Source organism: Pieris brassicae, chromosome 7, assembly GCF_905147105.1.
Source record: "Pieris brassicae chromosome 7, ilPieBrab1.1, whole genome shotgun sequence".
Taxonomy (NCBI): domain Eukaryota; kingdom Metazoa; phylum Arthropoda; class Insecta; order Lepidoptera; family Pieridae; genus Pieris; species Pieris brassicae.
Window position 1 is genome coordinate 15,812,496 of NC_059671.1, and position 21,631 is coordinate 15,834,126.

At 36.8% G+C, this 21,631-nt stretch overlaps 2 protein-coding genes across 16 annotated transcripts in view; both read right to left on the reverse strand.

Moving 5' to 3' along the window:
* The window catches only part of LOC123711772 (tensin), an 87,706-nt gene extending 75,376 nt beyond the window's left edge, over window positions 1-12,330 (reverse strand). Inside the window, exon 1 of one of the 3 annotated variants that reach the window (XM_045664535.1) lies at window positions 12,184-12,330. In XM_045664535.1, the coding sequence (XP_045520491.1) occupies window positions 12,184-12,321 (138 nt within the window). In that variant the 5' untranslated portion in view covers window positions 12,322-12,330. Of the gene's footprint in view, window positions 1-4,392; window positions 4,552-5,398; window positions 5,572-12,183 lie in introns of those variants that run through there. The other 2 variants (XM_045664537.1, XM_045664536.1) reach the window with 2 other exon arrangements.
* Window positions 12,331-13,213: 883 nt separating this feature from the next.
* Window positions 13,214-21,631, reverse strand: part of LOC123712198 (protein muscleblind) — a 144,846-nt gene continuing 136,428 nt past the window's right edge. For 7 of the 13 annotated variants that reach the window (XM_045665189.1, XM_045665187.1, XM_045665191.1 and 4 more), the window contains 3 exons: window positions 21,523-21,612; window positions 21,287-21,328; window positions 20,080-20,973 (listed from right to left, as the gene is read on the reverse strand). In XM_045665189.1, the coding sequence (XP_045521145.1) occupies window positions 20,344-20,973; window positions 21,287-21,328; window positions 21,523-21,612 (762 nt within the window). In that variant the 3' untranslated portion in view covers window positions 20,080-20,343. Of the gene's footprint in view, window positions 15,645-16,527; window positions 16,613-17,622; window positions 19,653-20,079; window positions 20,974-21,286; window positions 21,329-21,522; window positions 21,613-21,631 lie in introns of those variants that run through there. The other 6 variants (XM_045665193.1, XM_045665192.1, XM_045665194.1 and 3 more) reach the window with 5 other exon arrangements.

Consider the following 21,631-nt stretch of genomic DNA (forward strand, 5'->3'; position numbering starts at 1 on the left):
ATAATTTTACGGTTTCTAAAACACCATCAATTACTTTAACTGGTAATTGAAAGCATTGCGTAGTAAGTCATAATGAAAGCGAACGCCGCTCCTATTGAGTTCATTAGAGCCATCGCGAGTACCTGGGCCATGCATTTCCGGTCAATGTACTGTTTAGGTAGTTCCTGTTTTGTGCAACATCCTATCACACTTTTACATCTAAAATTATTCTTTTTGTAGTGACGCAGTCGCGCGGGTTAAAATTTTTAAAATTTAAATTTCGAACCTGACATCGACAGTTAGATCTACATTTCTGTTACCACTTTAATATCCTTTGATCTTGTTAAAGAGGTAAGCAAATAGTGATATTATATTGGTGTATCAATAAACTTGTATTAATTTAATGAAAGCTTCCAAACAACCATAGGTTAGTAAATTTAATGTTCTTTATAACATTTGTGACACGGTTGCGTAGACTATAGAAATCTTAACAATATAGAAGCTTAATCCTCTTAGTGTGTGGAATACAAACAATAGTTATCGGTACACATTAAAGGAGCGTCACTCATCGGTGGAATATTAATCCGATTCCCTTGAGCAGGCACAAGAGACCCCGCAGGAATGCGACGTAAATCATCGTATCCGCTCAAAAGGTCGTACCGCAGTTCAACAATCCACAAGCCACGCCAAGAACCCACTTAGCTCTACAAAGGAATGCTACACGAACTCCGAAAGTATTCTTTAATTTATAACGTCAACTCTATTACCATTTTTTAAAACTTCTTTGGCATTATGTTATGTTATGGCCCATAATATGCGCCACAAGACAACAGCGCTCACACATAGAGCAGATGCCCAACTAAGTTGATACCAAAGAGATAAATCCCTGTCTACTGGCGTTAAATACGCCACAAATTTTTGTAAAATTTAATACACAACTTAACTAATTTTCTAAATGAATTCTTCTTCATACTTCGGACAAAGCGCGAGTAGAGAAATGTGATGCACCAAACAAACAAAGAGAAAAGTTTAAACACGTTAGCATGCTATTGTTGCTACAAATATGGTATAATTACTCGGTACCCTCAAAAGCACCGCTTACTAAAGAGGGCTTTGGTCTGCGTTTACGAAGCGCACGCGCATCCTTTCACATGTTTCCAATTAATTTATTAACGCTCTACATCGATAAGATAGACTCGGGAGTATGTAAACAATAATAAGCTTGTTGCTTACGATATCTATACACTACTGTCGTATTTCTACTAACATTTATAATTGAGTAATATTATCTCGAATCTTCCGTTTAAATCTTCAACCTATTCCGTAGACTCCGTGTCCTTATCCGTTGATAAAAATTAGCTACTGTATATATGATTTTTTGTCATTTAACCATTAAATCTCCGGGGTCTGCACGCTGATTTGTATTAAGATATCTAATAGCATTGTCGATGCATCGCTTTCTGTTGACAAACTTGACAGTGAACTTGGCGCCTAAATGAATATTGAGGCGGTCATTCAGTCGGGGAGCTGTGGGCGGTGCTACACTTGTTCTTGCGCAACTGGTATGGTGCGCAGACTACGCATGTGACAACATTACCATTCTACCGTTAACTCCATAGCAAATGATGTCATGCAAAACAATAGACAAATAACAGAACATTGATTGTCAAGTTGTGTTGTGACAATTTGCATTTATTCTAAAACAATGTGTAAAAAGGTTATATTCCTACTATTTATATATGTAATTATGTCATTATAAACGACCTTCTCAGTATTATACGATTACGTGGATGTAAGTTCAAACGTTAAGACCAAAGATAGCAGGAGTTAATACTAGAAGCTATTCTTTACCTATTATCTCAAACCTAAACAATATAAAAATAATAGCGAACATGTTGTGGTCTGAGGATTACATTAGTACCACATGTAACACGACTCTTGCATAAAAACAATGATTATTTATCGTTATCTATGTGATACTTGTGAACTAGGTAATAAAATAACTAATAAAACTGAAATAACTTTAAGTCTAACGCTACAAATTATTATTTAAATATAATATAAACAATTTTAATTGGATCTCAATGTTAGGACAAATACGTGATAAACAGATAAATAGACGTTCATATAATAGGACAGAACCCTTGACTCGACCAGCGAAATTAAGTTAACATTGCCAAAACGGATTATAAAAAACTATTAAATTATTTATTTTACGTTATACGAGTATATTTTAGGGTCAAAAGTCAAAAAGTCTGAAGACAAAAAAATACAATGACTAAACAAACGCCAGATTGAATTGAATAGAAGAATAGAAATACAGCGCGACAATACATATTATTTGTTATTCGTTTTCTACAAGTAATTTGCAAATATTTATTAAGATTGTATAGATATAATTTTATTATTATCTACTACTCAGAATTTGAGTAGTGTAATTTAGAAAGAGTCAGTATAATATAATACTAACGAGTTTAAATCGCTTCAAAAATTTAAATAGATTAAATAGACATAAATTAGTTCAAATCAGTTAGTTACTCATCTATACAAACATGACTATAATAAGTAAACGATAAAATTAAAATATAAAAATGTCACAAATACTTTCAGGGAAGGTAATGCCGTAAATAATAGATGTAACCATATACTACATAATAAAATATGTGTTATTTTTATACCAAAGCAATACATTAGACATACATGATGATCGTCGTGTATTTTCCTCACGATAACATCTAGGTAATTCAACATACCAGTCTCTGATTGGCGGCCGTCATCTGTTCGTGTAATCTCATGCACCGTACTTATTATCCCATCATATTTCTAAATGCATGCCTGACAAGAACATATCAGATATGAAGTGGAGGTTGAGTTATGCAATTTCCTTTTTAACGACGATATGGATGAAAAGATAAAAAATTTAAAGGAATAACGATTATATTTTCAGAAAGTCCAGGGATTTTAAATCAGAGGCAAGCTCTCCTGACGAAGTAATACCAGTCAGTATGAGATGGCTTGCAACTTGGTTAGTTATTTAGGAAGTGTTACATCTTGTAGGTTACTTTACGAGGGTCGAATTGTTTTGTAAATAGTTCATTTTAGTAGTACTTCGCAGCACTTCTTGCTTCTTCTGCCCTAAAAATTACTGACTTAGCATCGACGGACATTGCGGTAATTGAACATTGATTTTAAAAGGAATTATTCAGTATTATCAACTGAATGTAAATGTTTATATCAGTAGTATGGCTTACTAAATGTAGAGCTAATAATATTTAACATGCGGGCTTTACTTAAGTGTTTTTAATCTATTTAATGTCGCCTGGCGGTGGTTTAGTAGGTTTAGCGATTCCAACAACTATAAAAAACTAAATGGAATAAAATTATATAGTTTGAATGCTTTATCAACCAATGCGCCTTTGGAATTAAAACTTTAGCTCTTAAGAGGATAAAAACGGATCCAAATATGAAAAACTTTGAAAGTCTCATGTAAAGAAGTTCAAACTCAATAAATGTCTAAAAATAATACAAAATAATCTGATTACTGTGAATGTCGGTTTTACGTTAAAATTAATTTAAATATTACATTTTGATAGTTTTACACAGCGGTTCTTCGCTGTGTAAAACTATACTATACTAGGTAATTTTACTGGTTTGGAGATGATTTCTGTATCTAATTAGAGAAAAATGTTATAGAACGTAGTATCCTAAGTCTTAGCAAAGTTAACCTTAAACTATTTTATAAAAACGTCTTATAAGTCTTTTCAAGAATTGACAATTACCACATATGAGTTCATGAACCGTTTTATTTATTTAGAATAAAATAATGCAAATATTTCAAAAACTTGATTCACAAATAAGGAATATTCATCAAATGCATAAACATTTTCTTATACAGCACGTTATATTTAAAAGTGTATTCTTAAATTAATATTATACATAATTATTAACCACACTAAAGTAGTTAAAGGAAAAAAAATATAGAAAAACTAGGTTCTAATGCCACAATACTTCATGTAGTACTAATTAATATGGTTATGATTAAATGTTATAAATGATACGATTTAAGCACCTCATTATTGGCATTTGTTCGATACTGTTGGTTATTTTACGAGTCACAATCAGATAATTATACTTCATTGAGTTCATTAAAACGGTTCGTGGGAAATTGCAGATATCCTTTCGCCCGCCAGCGGAAAATTGACGATGGCAGGATAGCAAATGATTGGTAGCTTAGTGGTTAACTCATATCATATCCTCTTGGGTTCGATTCATAGAACAATTTGTTTCCGATGTTTTAATTGAAAAGCACAAATTAATAATTTTAATTATCAGGTGTAAAGTGATGTCTTTTCTGAAATAATATTATGTTTGACTCAAGAATTCAATGTATGCCTTAAAAAAATGTTTTACTACCTTAAGAAGTAGATGTAGCGGCCCACTCACTCTGCATACCGGTGGCGGTGGTTCGTAGCCCCAAAAGCAATTCCACGGCATCTTAATTCATATTTAAACGCACAAACTTATACGTCATCTTAAAGATGGGTCAAAAACGGTAGACGACCAACCTGTGCAACAGACGCCTTCTGACTGAGGTACCCAGCTGATCGTTTTCCCTCAATTATCATAGATGATAGAACAAGGTTCTTTTTTCTTACAATGAGGTTGTATAGATTGCACGTTTTCGTAATTACAAAAATTACATTAACGATTATATTTATGATTGTTTTCTAATACAGTAAATACTAAATAGGTAATTCAAATTCGTTTGAAAACTATATTGACAATTACATGCTAAAGTATGCCTTTTAACATCTAATGAATTGAACGTTTATTATAATCTTGAATATAATCTTTTTATGCAATTTTTTAATATTACAATAATTATCTATATATCAAAGGTTAGTAAATGTTATGTTGCCTAGTTGCAGTATCCGCTTTATATTTCACAGGTTGGATGCAAAAAAATCAACGATAAATTATAGGTGGACAATACAAGGGTAAAAGGAAGTATCCTACGGCATTATTGTTGTCGAAGTTATACGAGAAATTACGTGACATAGAATTCATTCTACGGCTAAGTATTTAACATGTTGAATAGTCACTGTACTAGAATTCTAAAAGTTTATATTATCTACGAAACAATAGAATGCAATACATTTACACATAAATCACGAATGACATCGAAAATAAAAAGTTCGTAAAAATAATTTAATAACGATTTTAAATTTTTGTATGAAAACATACATTTTCACAACAATGTCTCATTTTTTTGTAAATATAACCTTTATACAAAAAGCTTTTATTATTATATACTGAGATTTTATAATCTTCATATAATTTATGTTTTAAGATAGGACGCGACATAATATATATTCCTTTTCAGATATTGCACATTACGTCGTTTATTAAAATCACAAACCTGGGATACTGCTTCCAATGGTGGGCTGATGACAGTTCGCTGATCCCGAGACCAGGGGCAACTCCAGGGCATATTGAATAACACAACACTACTTTTTCATTACAATATTACGTCGCGTTATCTACGTTAAGATCGTGTCGGGAGGACGCGTGCGATCGAACAGACATTCGAGTGAGGACTACGTAGTACGTACCGTTTGGGAATTGGGAATTCGTTTGGGAGCGCTGACGAGTACGCGCCTGCCCGGGGTGCGTTGCCTGGGCTGATACGCGCGAACATCGAACCAACCTTACTTACTAAGCAAAGGATTTTAAGGCGTACATCCTTAAAACCACGATTCTCTATTTGAAGTACACTAAGTTTTATATCGCTCTTTAGCAGTAGATTTTTAGAGTTTTGTTGTATAAAACTCGACTTCTCATATTAAGTACATATTCGTCTGCGTAGGGTCGTTTTGTAATTGAATATTAGGATAAAATATCTATTTGAGTTATGTTATATGTATTTAAGGAACGTATGAATATATATACATATAATATATTATTTTTAATATTTATCGTATTGTTTATTTGAGTCGATTTAAGATATTATTTATAAATGATTAGAAGTTTATTATTTAATTTATTTATATCTTCAGGCCTTTTACCCCTTCGTGAAGACATCAGAGACTTCGACTTGCGAGCCTGATATAACTCTCTGGCTTCATTCACTTTTATGACATATCCCATACATGCTCGTCGGTTCTGGGTACTTTAAACTTGTCCCTTCGTCCCTAGTACGCCTTGGAATTGGTCTAGGTGTGTACAGCAAGGCCTACCCATCACGACTTCATAATCCGCCGTTGCCTTGTATATCGTACTTGTTAACCTCTTTACATTCATCCGTTCTACATTTCGTATCCCTGTCATTACGTCCTCTTTTAAGTGGATAAGGATAAACCCACCCACACTGCTCATGTAACTGTCTATTACTTATCCTATCACGCAATACACCAAACATACTTCTTGACGCTCTTATTTCTCTGCCTCGTCCAACACCGTATGTTAACTTCGGGATAAGCACTCCCTATGTACGGTCATTCGAGTCCAGATTTCTTAGCTACCCATAAAGAAATGCATTTTCACACTTCGTTTACTCTATTCCCAGCATTCACTCGTCCCTCTATCTAATAATTTCCAGCCGGAGTAGACATACGTACAGACTAATTACACGAACTTATCCACTTGTTCCACTTTTTCTGCATCTATTATATTGCATACACTTTTGACTCTTTCAAATACCATAGATTTTCTATTTCCTGTATTCACATTCATAACTGTTACCAGCTCCAGCACATCATCCGCCGGAGACGCAAGTATCACCTGATCGTTTTCTTGTATCTGTAAAATTGGGATTACCAAACAAATTGCGATCTTTACTTTCAAAATACCTTTTCTTTTTGGTCAAAATTATATTAATATAACAAAAATGCTAGAATGATATTTTTATAAATAAAAAGGTTGAAACAGTCAGGTAAAAGTTTTACGCTGTAGTTGATATAAATTTAATAATATTTGATATGATATGTACGAGACAAATAATATAAGAATTGACCAATTTTAATAAGACTAATAATGTAAAATGTAAAACTCCTTTAAAGACAAATTTGCGCGCTATTGTATGGCAGAATATGCGAACTTACTATTGTACCACCTTTTTGTACCATATTCTTGCAATAAATTATTATTATTATTATTTATTTAATTCGGGCAACCGAGGCTAATGCATCACAATAGCAAATATATTTGGTTATAACAAACATATTATACGCCTTCATAAGCTATGACTTATGATACATGTTAGGAAATTTAATCAAATGTTATAATTTAATGCAATTTCATCGCATTTTAAGTAACTTCTTCGCGTAAGTAAATGAAGTTTTTACAAAAGCTGCGATTTTTAGACGCCATAACCTCAAGTGGGGCATATGCGTCTTTCAGTAGTATCATTTGTTTGGAAGAGCTATTTAAAATTTTAAAAGAGATCATTTATAAAAGTACTAGTAATCTAGCTTAATATCTTGTAAGCCAAATTCTGCACTAAGATTAGGATAATTAAGTAGTTGAGCAAAAATATTCGGGGCTATGGCGTCTAACTTTCCTTGATTCTTGTGCATTCTATGCATTCGCCCCAACCAAGATTCCAGGGGTGCCAAATATTTTTTTCTAATAAATTCGGGTATTTAATTTGTTAAACTTGTAATCAAACCACATCTTAAAATTATACACCATTTATTAGAATAAAAGTCTGACGGCATTTTGCCCTTACAGTTACAAGTAGGGAATGCAATCTCGACTCGGGATCCCGAAATTTTCAGGATCTCGTATAGTTTAAAAAAAATAATTCACATGACTGAATACGATGAAAACTGCATGTTTGTGATAGTGAGCCTTTAAACAAAAGCATTTATCCTTTAATATGACTAACTAAACAACTAACAATTTTAGTTACATGAACATAATCAAAACTAAAGTAGGCATAGCTCAAGGAGATTGAAATTCGGGTGATTGAAAGTAACTTCTAAAAAAAGAGTATCTTCTAAAGTGTATCAAGAGTGCTATCTGCTAACCGGCATCTAATGTCCATTGCAATGTACCCTATGTAATGTGCAATGTCGAGTGAAGCGTCCCGAGCGGATGTGTGTAGAATCGCTGACCATTGCAGCCCAATCCTGTCAATCTCGAACGGGATCTCGTCATATTATGCTTCGGAATTGATCCCGAAAAATTACACGGGATCTCGCGAGATCGAGATCGGGATTGCATTCCCTAGTTACAAGTGTTATGATTACTTATGATCATTACATAACTATACAGAGTTACGAATCCGAGTGAGATCTTTTAGTTAATTCAATGTAAAGCTTTTTATATGTGACATATTTTAAGTTAACAACATTTATAATCCACATAATATCCACGAGGGAAATCCACGGGCGTCAACAACTTTTGTTTTATCAGGGTGATTTCCAAAACATGACTCGTCCAGATTCCAAACTTTTTCTGGTCTTCATTTTAAACCTAGTTCATTCAAAATCTCTTCAAGGATGTAAAAGTACTCGTTTACTACAAAAGCGTCACATGCGACTTTCCTAGACATCTCCACTGCTTGTGGCTTTTTTAAGGGCAAATTGTGTCTTTTTTTGAAAGCAGTAAGCCAATAATATCCAGACCGGTTGTTTTTAAACGAGGTTAAGTAATTGTTTTGACTCACGTGTATGCTAACTAAATCCAGTGTTTTCTAACTTAAGTCCTAACCCGTACTTTCCCATAATTCGCAGACCATTAGCTAGTTTGAGCTCGTTGTCTGTGTCAATGCCATGAGTTTCTTTTACGACACCTCTGTTTTTATTTACAAGACCACATAGGTGCAAGGTATATTGTATTTACTTGCCGCTTGGTATTAATTTATTTTGCAATTTTTAATGTTTGACGATCATATTTTGGATCATATTAGGTTGGTTTTCGTTTGTGAACCGAACCATCTGTCTGTCAAAAAAACAAACAATTCACCGACCTAATTAAATATACACACACATATATATATATACCACTGTTACCATACAAATAAAAGGTTTAGAACCTCTGACAATGGGGCATAGAAGGAATCACCCCGTCAGGACGGTTGCAATAGCCCCAAAACATAAACACATTTTGAATTCCATATTGTCTCCGAATCTTCACCTATTTACATAAAATAATCAAAACAATATAGCAATAACAGTACTTACAGTTAAGAAACATTGATCTCTTCAAGAAACTGAGATTTAAAACGATTCAAAATCACACGTTGGTAACCAGGAAGTGTCCAACGAAATGACAGATTAGAGATGGTCGATTATTTTAAAAAATTGGGCTCTGTCAAATTGGGAGCTATTGGTGAGATTTTGTACTTTTAATGACAAAAAATGATAGAAAAAAGATGGCACTTGCAGTTCTAAAGTATGTGATTCGTACGATAGTTGGATTAGACGCCTTATCCCCGTAGACGACATAGCCCCGGTTGACCTTTGTTCGTTTTTAATCGTTTACTCTAACTTGCTCCTGCAATTCGAAGTTTAATCAAAAGTTTTAATAGAAGGTGAAGCACTTTATACGTAATATTTAGATGTAATTTTATCTAACTTTGTTTTTATAGAAAATTTAATATGACGGCGGAAATAATTTGTTCTATAACATCTGTTTCCGTTAGTATTATGTCATTATTCCAGATTTTATTACAGATGAATTTTGGTAGTTAGTTTATGGAGTAACTAGCTAGCGGCTGTTTCAGCTTCTTATGGCTGGACATTATTTTTGAATGTTTTGGGAATATAGACTATTACTAAGGGATAATGTTCTTGTAGTAAAATAATGTTTCGCAGTACTGTGAGTTTTTTTTAAGTTAGTTAAAAGGAGATTTGTTTTAAAATATAATATATTTAATTAATCTAAGTATGTACCACTTCTATCTATGTACTTTTTCCATCGTATAGGTATTTCATTGATCCCTTTACTAAAAAAAAACATTCAGACGGGAATCAATAAAATCTATGAAAGCGGTTTCAACTGACTCATCACAGTTGAATTTTTACCTCGGGACAAGTTATCTAAATTTCTGTCTGGTCTTAGATATTCCAATTGGAGCTCCTCTAATTTGGAAGCCGTCCGTTGTGCGTGGTCTAGCGTTGTCATAAAGCAGCAGTGACCTAGAGCGATTGACCAGCCTTGGTTGTGTAGCAGCTAGCTTTTCATCATGGTTTGCAGTTGCTGACAATAGACATCTGCTATTATCGTCTGGCCAGATTTAAGAAAGAAAGTAAACGACCCCGGTACTTGTCCAACAAATGCTCACAAGTAACTTTTTCCGAGTCAATTTTCGCTTAGGGCACGATTAGGCTGGTTCAGCCATTGCCAACACCACCACCAGTGCTTCCGATTTCAACTTTCCACTTTTCATTACAGGTAATGATTCGATTTAAAATCTCTTCATTATTGTGCCAGTTGAGTCATGGAACGCAGCAGTCGACACACGTTCGTGAGACCTTTCAAGCTTTTTTACCTTCCCAATTTGCTTCAAGTGGATTAATACAGTTTTACAACTTACACCGCAGCCCTCAGCTAACTCAGACATAGTTTGTGATGGGTCCGCTTCCACAATAGCCGTCAATTTTTCGACGTTGGATGTTTCAAACGTTGGAACCAAAAACACACCGTCTTTTCTTTTGTCTGCGAGCTTTTGCAAGCTGCATATAATGGTGTGAATTTTATAATTCTAGCACACGAAATGCCTTATTTTCAACATTAACTTTATATTATTATGTTCATCGACACCTTCCAAGCACTCTCTTACTACATATTTGCCTCTTACTTCTTCTATTGTTTCATACATATTTGTAAATGAAAGTAAAAAAAAAACTGGGATTTCATTTTTCACGAATTACTGTACATAAAGAAATATAAAGTTTTACCGAGCTATGCACCTTATAGCATATATTCGTAGGTCAAATACAAAATATAAGTAGTGTAAAGTCTATATAACGTCACTGAAGGGATTGCGCCTTAAAGGGGTTATAGGGAGTCGTTGTTAAATGGAGAGATGAAAATCGCATAGTCATGGATTATCCATGACTCTTACTTATTAGTCATGTTCAACAACAGTCTATAAGTGCAAGCAATCCCAATTTGTAAACAAAAGAACAAATTCCTTAGAAAGTTCGTATGTAAGATGCCGACAGGCGAGTTTATTGCGAGCTAGGACACTAAAATGACAAAAGAACGTACACAGCTGCGCAGTTTTTGCTAACTTTAGCAACTTGATAAGTTACCGTCGTTATTAAGAGTGGGAATATGCTATGTAGGTTGTATCACTGTATGGAAGAAAAGCTAAACCAACCAAAGCCAATTGCTTTCTACGCTTTAGGGAATTCGTTGTTAAATAGAGGGACGTTACATTTACACTGTATGTTTAATTAGAAAAAGATACGCATAAGCCAGTACCTTGGAAAATCATTCATCGCTTTATATTCCTGACGTAACCAAGCTAATTGTATCTAATTGTTAATTCATCCTCAATAGGTAATATGCACCGCCCGACCACAAACGTAAATTAATTAATGAGGTCAAAGTAGACAGGAATTAATAAGCTAGATCTAGGTTCATATTGTTGTTTCGATCCTACATTTGTATGCATAAAATTATATTAAAGATTTTTCGGTAGATCCAACGAAATACGGACTTATACCTACGATTTCACGATTTTACTTTAAAATGACCATGATTCGACTGATTAAAATATTGTATGATAGGTTGATTATAATTAGAGTTTAATGTGTGATATATACTTAGTGTGGCTACAGTGTAATGACTGCGTGTCTGGACCCTTGGAGGTAGCACGAGCATACCACCTTGGCAACGAACCGCTAGTATGGGTAACATAGAAATTCGGTAAGGAATAGCGTTATCTAAGACGCCCTTACGTATATGTCATAAGGGCGTCTTAGGATATTGATCCAAAATTGTGGGAATAAGTATTAAATAGCTACTTCTTCCTTGTATGTTTAACCTTTCGTGTATCATTTTTGTGTAACGTATAACATACAAAACATAAAAAAAAACTCAGAACAAAATAAAAAATAAAATTGTGATAGTTGTTTTTACGAAACAGACCTTCGTCAATAATTTGTACAAATATAATATATGCAACAGAATAACTAACGTACATTTTTCATATAAACTTATTCACAATTTTTTGTATTAGGTAAAACTTACCTGTGTCGTCTTGACATCTCTTCTAAACCAGTGACGCATCCATTTAAACATCGTCGTTTTAAATCTTTTCATTATTTTAGAAATCCATATTATGACATAGGAAGTGGATATAACTCCGAGCAGCCAACATAGACTCATTTTTTATAAATTCCATAGTCTCACAAATAAGTAGCCGATTCGTTGAACGCCCGAAAACAACTAAATTCACTAATGGTGAATTGACCTCCACATTAATTATTCATTCTTAGCGATTGTTAATATACGTCTAATTAACATTTTCAGTTGCATAAAATTAAATATATTTCTCGTTATATTTATTTTTTCAGGTAGCTAACACCTTAGATCATGCCTCATGACTAGTGAAATTTTATAATACATTTATAGTAATAATATAGAAATAATACTTCGTACTAAAAACCCATAGTAACTTAAAAACAAGCGTCACACACATTCACTTTTATTGATTTATTTTATGAAAACGTTTGACTGTCATCTTATAAACTTTTTTCTTAAGTATTAATGTTTAAATCTTGATAGATGGCAGTGTTTAACTTTAAAAGTCTCGGATATGTATTTTTATTGGTGAACAACGCCACCTATTGACGTAATTTTATAGGCTATGATTGTTTATAAGCCATCTTTCGGACTAACGTAGTACTAGCATAATAATCATATCAGAAATATTTTTATTTTATTCGTTTATTGAAACTATATGCGATTGGCGCTATAATTTTTCGTACCGTTTCACTTGTTATTGATTAATATCCTAGGTTAGATTTGTCTTATTTAATTAAATAATTTGAGGTTTTAGTATGGAAGTAAATCAAGCCATGCTTAACCGTTAAATGTTTTATTTTAGAGGAAATAGTTTACGGATGGATTTAGTTATCTTGATAGTCCTACTTGACAGAACTAAATAAATTCATTAGGACTATTAAATAAATCCGGAGTCAAAGGCAGGTTAAAATATGTTAATGTTGGGTAGATACTTAGTATTAATGGGTCGGTGTTGTGAAATAAAATGTCCAAATCACATATTCAGTTGTTTATTATCTATACTGTACTCAAAATCGATCCGAAGATCACATCACATAGTAATTTCATAAATAATATTACAATGTCATGTACTTTCTGTGACTGCTCGTGAATAAAAAAAATTGTTCAGAATATTATATGAATACTTTGTTCATTGGATCGGTTTACTTTTAGTAGACTGTACTACTATAAAATAACATACCGTTATTTAGGTATTACGAACTTACATTTATGACAGATATAATAATCAATTATTGTGTTGCTGATCTTTTTTAATATATTTACAGTTTTTCATTTTTTTGTGATTTACAAATAAATTCTCGAATATTTATTTAGGTCTCCATTATTCCGTTTCGATTTACAATAACAGTACTTTATAGTTAAAAATATCACAAAAATGAAATATATTATGTGTAAGACACACGCAACATTACAAATACAACAAAAAGAAAATAGAAAATACACTAAAAACCTAGGGCCAGATTCCCTTCTAAACAGGAAGGATACTTTCGATGTTCTATCTTTGTAATGGCAATTTTATACCATTACTTTATTATCACACTAATTAATTATAAAATTAATCAATTGTCTTACAATAAATGCGTCAGATCATAAAATTTTGTATACAAACAAATGAGAAACGATAAATTTCAACAAAAAATAAAACTTATGTGTTTAGAGTAATACTGCCGTATTGATAAAAGCGAAACTTGGTGGCTCCCGGTGAACGGTCCCCAAGTTGGTGACCGTCGCCGAGCAGCCCCGAACCGATAACAACAATCAACATCAATCAATACAAACAAACGCAACGCTTCACTGCAAACGTCTCTAACGAGTTTAACTCCAATTTCCGCTATTCACCTTTTATCGATATGGCATTCCACTTACGATATACGACAATAAATATAACGCACTTACACATTAATCACTTCTTTAATTCCGACGCTAGGAATTATTTTATAATATATACCTAAAAATATAATCACGGCACAAGTATCCCTCCGACTAAATTACTAACGTAGTGTCACTTTATCAGGATTTAGAATCAAATATGTATTATGTATCTTAAATATTTCATTATTAATATATCATTATCAAAATATCCACTAAATGGGAGGAATAAATCAAATTATTAATATTTTACTCTAACATACGCATGACTGATCAACAAAAGGATATGGACTAGGAATAATATTAGGCAATGGTTGCCTCGGGACGAGCGTGCAGTCGCGAAACACACGCCACCGTCCGCCTCTCTCTATCCGCTTACATCAGCTTATCCGCATATCGCCTCTACATGCAAACCGCGAGATTTCAACAAAACTTAATACTGTCAAACAATAGACGGCTATTTGATCGCCAGGATTAAAAGGTTACTCGGACGCGATCGTCGGCCACTATTTGTGCATCCGCAGACGGAGATCGATCGTTATATGATTATCTAGCAAATCTATCTGGAATAAAAGCCGTTCTATCTTAGAATGTAGATAAATAGCTTGGAAGTAAGCCTTCGTTTTTCAATATTGTCCGACAACGTTCATTGTTCAATTCGAATTAGTTGCTACCACTCTAGGAGTGCTGCGACCTACGCTACGTGAGAACGGCCGCGCTTGACCGACGCGATTGTGCTCCGGCGTCAAAAGTTTCCGTGCCGAAGGAGAGAAGCGGCTACTCTATTGGTGTTCGTATCGATTCACTTAATCTAAACTAGTGTAAATCTCGTCATCTATAAAACATAATTTCATAAATCACAACATACGTAAAAATAACATAACTCTCACAAAAAATGCTCACAATAGGAGTGGGTGCAACTTTTGACACCGGCCTCGGCCGGAGCCGGGAAGCTGCTGCCGCGGGAAGGCGGCACGAGACGACTCTCGCCCCGCGCCGTCCCCCGCCCGAATCGTTCGCTTATATACACGAATCGGTGCGGCGGCGCACCGATTACAGGAACTCATATCGTATCTTAAAAAAATAATATATAATAGTAATAAGACATTTGAAACCTCACTAACTACTATTCGACGACGTCGGGACGTTCTCGACAAATTTTATTCATACGGCTCCTGCGTTTCGAAAACTATTCATATCACAATCGCACGACCGTGCCTGAGAATGATCCCGCTACTCGGGTACACACCGTATCCCGTGGGCGCCCGAGAACGGTGGGGGCCGCGGCTACGAGCAGACTGACCGCTAACACGGCACCTCCTGGGAATACGGGGGCGAGTCGGAATCGGGGGTGATGGAATGGGGGTGAGGAGAAGGGTGTCGGGGCGTAGGTGGGGTGGGAGGTTACGGGGGCCTGAGGGCCGGAGGCAGCTGCACGGGAATGTGGTAGTAGCGGCAGGCGGCCCTTCGGCACGTGCCCGCCGCTGCGTCCCGACAAACCACCACGCGGCATCCCACCACCTGCAGCCCGCACCCTGTGCATACACATCGCGTGTTAAACATATTATTAGTTTAGAAACAATCAATAGACAATACTTTTCCATTTGATTCAATCGTTAGGATTTCAAAGCTAATCTCATCAGTATAAATAATTTTTAAATGTGTCATGCAGTTATATAGTTTAACATTTTTCTAAGAAGTACTAGATTTCTATTCTAAGTCAAACATTCTATTAAAAATCGGAACGCCATAATTGTATATTGGCGTTTAGGTATTGCAATTTAAGTTAAGATTTAGTTCACCAGCAAACTTATGGTCTCCTTATCAATAAAAACATAGTAAATTGATTGTCATTAAAAATAGGAAAACAGGCTTAATTCCATTGGAAACCGTATGTTCACTTTAATTATAGAACAGCTATCTTCATATGTCTCGTACATATGAAGATAGCTGTTCTATAAAATATTTTTATTCAAACTCTACTTAACATTCTAATCGCCTACAGATCATGCAGGTTATATAACTTGCGTCAAATGAACTTAAAAATGCAATACCTAACTACACCCATTATTAGTCTACAGATTAAAAATACTAAGCCGAGATTTAAAATACAGACACAAATTTTCTGAAAACACGTAATAGAATTATTTACAAAATCATGCAGTGTTAATACAGGTACTGGGACTGGGTCATCTATGAATACACGTTTGTCATATTTCAATGGTTAAAAAGTAGGTCACAATATTACTCAATACTAAAGTCTAGGGGACCGTACATCTATTGACCTTGTTCCTATAATGGAAGATTTCTAATAGTAACTTCTTGAAAAATGGGATTACTGTTAAACAAATCAACATTGGATATATATCAACTATAAATATAGCATATTTTAACGTTAGCTCAAGCATAGATTGTTACCTTCACGTATATGAACAAATCTGCAGGTAGGTCGGTTGCATCCTTGTCGATTAAAATCTTGGCACACCGGGAGGGTGTCCAGTAACTGAAAACATAACAATAATTTATAAGTATTCAATAAAAATAAATTAACATTCGGACAGATAACGCCACGATCAAATATTTTTAGCATTTTACACGTTAATTGCGTTCCATTATATTCAAATTTATGTGTTAAAATTTAGTTCAGTATTGCATATTAAAATTATTTCGAACGAATGGTAAACGCTGTCTACATTTTATCATTGTAAAAAATTCATATTGTGGCAATCTTGTGCGAATGTTATTGAATGAATAAATAATTTCATAAACTGTCACACTAGTACGCTATATTAGTTATCGAACATCTGTTATAAATCCCAACAATGGATTCTGGCAATGTCCAGAATTCGTAACATAACAAGGTGCGACGGTTTACGAAGCTTCATATTGTTAGTGTTATCGTAATTGTAATGGTATCATTACTTAGGACATTCATACATCGGACACTGACATATCTTCATTGCACAGCCGTCTGGAAATAAACGCTCAATAGTTTTTGTAATATCAAAGAGCAGATGTCACCGCCTCACTCATGATAGTTTACTATTAGGTAATCCTTAAAATAACGTATTTATTAACTAATGCGTGTAGTTTCTCAACTGCTAGTCAACTATCAAACGGGAAAGAAGAAACACGGAAGGCGAAAATTGCTCAAATCAAATACCATTGCTGCTTCAATATTACAATAACTTTACAAGATTCGTTGCACAATATGATTGTCCTTCCAAGCATTCTTTCGTTTGGCGCGCTGACAGTTGTCACTTTTATATTGTAAAATCTGTCAAAATGTTCACAAAATACAAAACACGACCTACGCGTATCTGTTATTGGCGCGTGAGTTCCGCAACCGCCAGAGTTGTGTTAAGAATGCTGCACTATGCACATAGGAATGAATATATAATATCTAAATGGCATGCAGAACGCTTGAAATATAATCATTATTGCGCAGCCAATCTTTTTAAGCGTGACTATAATTTACAAAAAAGCTTAAGCATGATGCTAGACAAGTTTTACCAGGGCGAGGGCGACTAAGGTCTGTAGCGTCCAAGTGTACCCATTAACCGACTGTTGCTAAAGCTAAGAAGGCGGTGTAGGGATTCGACGTGTTTCTGCGTCGGCTGTGGCTAGGGCTGAAGGTCTCCAGATGTTGCAGCGGGGTCATGCGACGTACGGCAAAGGCACGGTTAAATGTAAATAGACAAATTAAACTTATACCTTTAGCTTACATGACAGTTCTGGACGTGACATGTTAGTGGTAGGACAAACTGCAACATAATGACCATTAGAGTGCGGTTACTGTACGACAAACAAAAGAAAACCAAGTAGATTAATTACGTCTACGTGAGTCGTTCGAATAAGCATCGGAGAGGCTCCGACGAGATGTAAGCGAGGAGCTGAAGCCGCCTTGGAGAAGCACTTTAAGCATTGTTCGAGAAAAGTCGAAGTGGATAATTAGCCGACGCACAAAAGGAAATTCAGTAATGAGATCTCGGCGGTTGCAACATTTCGGCGGATCGTTACGTAATTGGATAAGCCACTTCGAGTTTTCTCTTCCCGCCACTGTCATTTCAACTACCAACTATGCAAAAAAGATTTTATTAAAAAGCATTAAAGTTTGTCAATACTATGTTGATTAAACCCCCTTAAAAGCGGTCGATAGTTGATACTGGCAATGGACTAGAAATATTTGGTTAAAGAGTCGATTTTTTTTCTTCTTTGAACTTTAAATTACATTTTGATCATTAGATCAGATAGCTCTTGATTCGGTTTTATGATATTATACCAAGTCGACTCAATAACTGAATACCCATACAGGCTTCATTAATTTTGACAATAAATTCTTCATTGAAATATCAACGATTATTTATAATGACCATGACGATGCATGCTTCACTGAGAGGTATATGACGATATTTCAGTAAAGAGTTTTAGTGGGATATCACTTAAAACAGAGGATATTAAAGTAAGCTGAATTTATCTTACCGGGTGTAAGCAAGGCAAGTATTGTAGAATCACTTCTTCATCATTTCAAAGCGAAAATGTTCACTATACAGAACTCAATTCAACATGTCGTAGCGTCAACCGTCAACAATTCTTACACAGCACAATGACTACGGTGGTTGCGATGATTGTGATATAATGATAAGTCTGACAAGCATAACTATCAAGTTTATAAAAAAATAGGAAATACGAGATTTCCTTAATTCCTTTTATAAGCACGTATTTATAATGAAGTTTAACACCGTGACTCGTAAAAGTTATAATTTTTCTGGTTTTTTAGTAAAATACAATGTCATAATAGTTTGTCGATAATCTTAGCACGCAATTATATACCGACATTATCTACTTAAGTAGAAAGCTGGACTAATCAGTTCTACGGAAGCGTGTGAAAAAAGCAAGCTCCAAATATAGTCAGTCTAAAATATGTTATTGTTGTTCTAAGAGCTTCGTCTTTACTGTTGTGATGGCTAGTTTTAGTAAGCTTTTTTGAGGCGAATAGTAGAGGCGATATGTTTAGTTGATGTAGCGCAGCGTTAGAGCACACTCGAGCCCGTGATCTTCGAGTCCAGGTGATGTGTTTAGGGTTTAGGCTCACAAGGCGTCATAGTTGCGGGATTACGGACAACCACTTCGCATAATAACAATTCGAAAAGTCTCTTTAAAGAGAAGTTTTGTTGTAGTGTAACGTTTTTCAATACTTCAAAATTTTTATTGAAAATTTATAACGAATTTGTTGCATTTTTTTACTTGACTTCGAGTTGTTATTTTGTGGTGTGGCTCTTGGATAAATTTCGCAAGTGGAATCTGCTGAGTGATGCGCAAGAAGCTCGGAGAGTGCGAGGGGATTACAAGCGAAAGTCGGTGGTTTGCGCGGGATGCGATTTTCAGTGGTTGTGATTTGTCGTGTGGTTTGCACGGGATAGCGGTTAGCGCGGATTAGCGATACTGGGGCCACTCGCTGGTTACGTGAGTCACGCGGCACTCCGTTACCTGTCCCCGTTCGTCCGTATACTCCACGTAGGGAGCGTTGGGCGGCGCACAGCCTGGCCGTTTCCAACACAATAAAGCAAAAAGATTTGTAATGCGGAGGACAGCCGAAGCGGTCATTCGGAAGGCATGTAACAGAAAGCGTTAAAAATAAATAGAAATATGTGCGACTTAAAATAAGGCAAAACTAAACGACGGACACGCCGGCACACTGAGCACACACGAGGAGCACTAGAGTATGAGAAGTACCTGATGAGCCAAACGTACAAAGGTGTCGGGATCTATCCATGCTACAATTAGAAGGCGGCCGTGTTAGGTGCGGGCCCGGCGGGCCTGTGACGTGACGCCAAAGCGCACCCGTGCGGAATCCTCCGGGACAAAGCGTGTACGTAGCGGGAAAACGGGATCGACGGACCAAGCGCTCAACTCTGAGTACGGCGATACTCACGATACGGTCGACAAAAAGGTAATAAAAAACGTACGGTCATGCATGTCAAGCCTTATTATTACCGGGATCGATACGAGAAATATACACGCATAAGATAATAACGGTAAGTGAGTAGAATACATAATAGGTAGAGTACATTAGCATAAACTACAATTATCCGCGAGACGGAGGCAGGTCGCCTGTCGCAGTTATACAATACAAATGTGACAACACTAGCGCTACGCCCCGACAGGCCGGGGCCACACTTCACACGTAGAGTCTCTACGCGGAGACCCCGCGCGTCGGGCCCCGCCGGCCGCTTATGTCGTCTTCATCTTTTTGTAAGGATTCACAGCGGCAGCCGCCGCCGCCGCCGCGGCCGCTGTCTGAGTCGTTGGAGCCGGCGGGGGCATCGCGTACATGTATGGCTGCTGGTAGAACTGCATGGGCATCTGCGGCGCCGGCCAGCCCGGTCGCATCATCAGCGGGGCGCGCATCAATCCGGGCATGGCTGCTCGAGCCTTGTACGCCTGCTGCGTGTACGCAGCAGCTGCCGCGTGGGCCATCGCCGAGTGCTGCGCGGCTAAGGCTAAGGCGGCGGCATAGTTCTTCTGTGCTACTTCTTTAGCGACGGCCGCGGGGTCCGGCGTCGCTGAGTCGGGAAGCGAGCCGGGCGGAGATGGCGCAGGTTGCGGCGGCATGGCGGGTTGGGGCGGCGGGGCGGGCTGCGGGGGTTGTGGCGCGGGTTGCGGCGTGGGCTGCGCGGGAACGGGCTGCGCTGAAGCCGCGGCCGGCGGGGCGGAAGTCGCGGGCGCGGGGTACTCACATGACACGGGCACGAACGGCTGTTGCAGCTGCATCAGTTGCTGATAGGTCGTCGGTGGCTGGTACACCGGCACGCCTGCTTTGTCTGCGGCTGGCCGCTTGTACGATACGACGCCAGGGAAGGCCTGAAATTAATAAAATAGCTCTTAGAAACATGGGATGAAGGATACCGTTTAAGTATATGATTATTATACGCGATAGGAGTCTTTTAAATGTCTTAACGGTTGTTTTAGTTAATTCTTTGTATTTACTTTAGAAAAGGTTATTTATTAATTGAAATAGATTCATAATACATCATGTATTATTGTGTATGTGATGTACGGCGTTGACTAGTTTAGATTGACAAACAATCGAGATCTACAGAAGTTACCACTGAACGGGCACCAAAATTGCTGGTAAAGTGTGAAATAAGAAATGTAAATCTTTCGTAATACTTACAAAGTTGTCATAGTAGAAGGATCCGACGTTCTTCATATCCATCTGTAACGAGAAACAAGACGGTTGAGCGGAGTTCGACGGATTCGAGGGTTATTGGCGCGCGCGTGGCGGGGGCGGGCGGGGGCTGTCCAGCCCGCGCCGCGCGCGCCACCGGAGGACGCGGGTTGCGGGAGCAGGGAGCCGGGAGCTGGAGGGGCAGGAAAAGGGACAACAAGCGTGCAAAGCTGGCGTAGTACCGGGGGCGGCTCGAGCTCGGCGGGCGCCGGCCGCTTCTTTCCCGCCTCCGATGTTGCGCTCCCTGCCGCTTGCTGCGCTCCGCCAGCCGTCTACGTGAAGCGAAGCGGC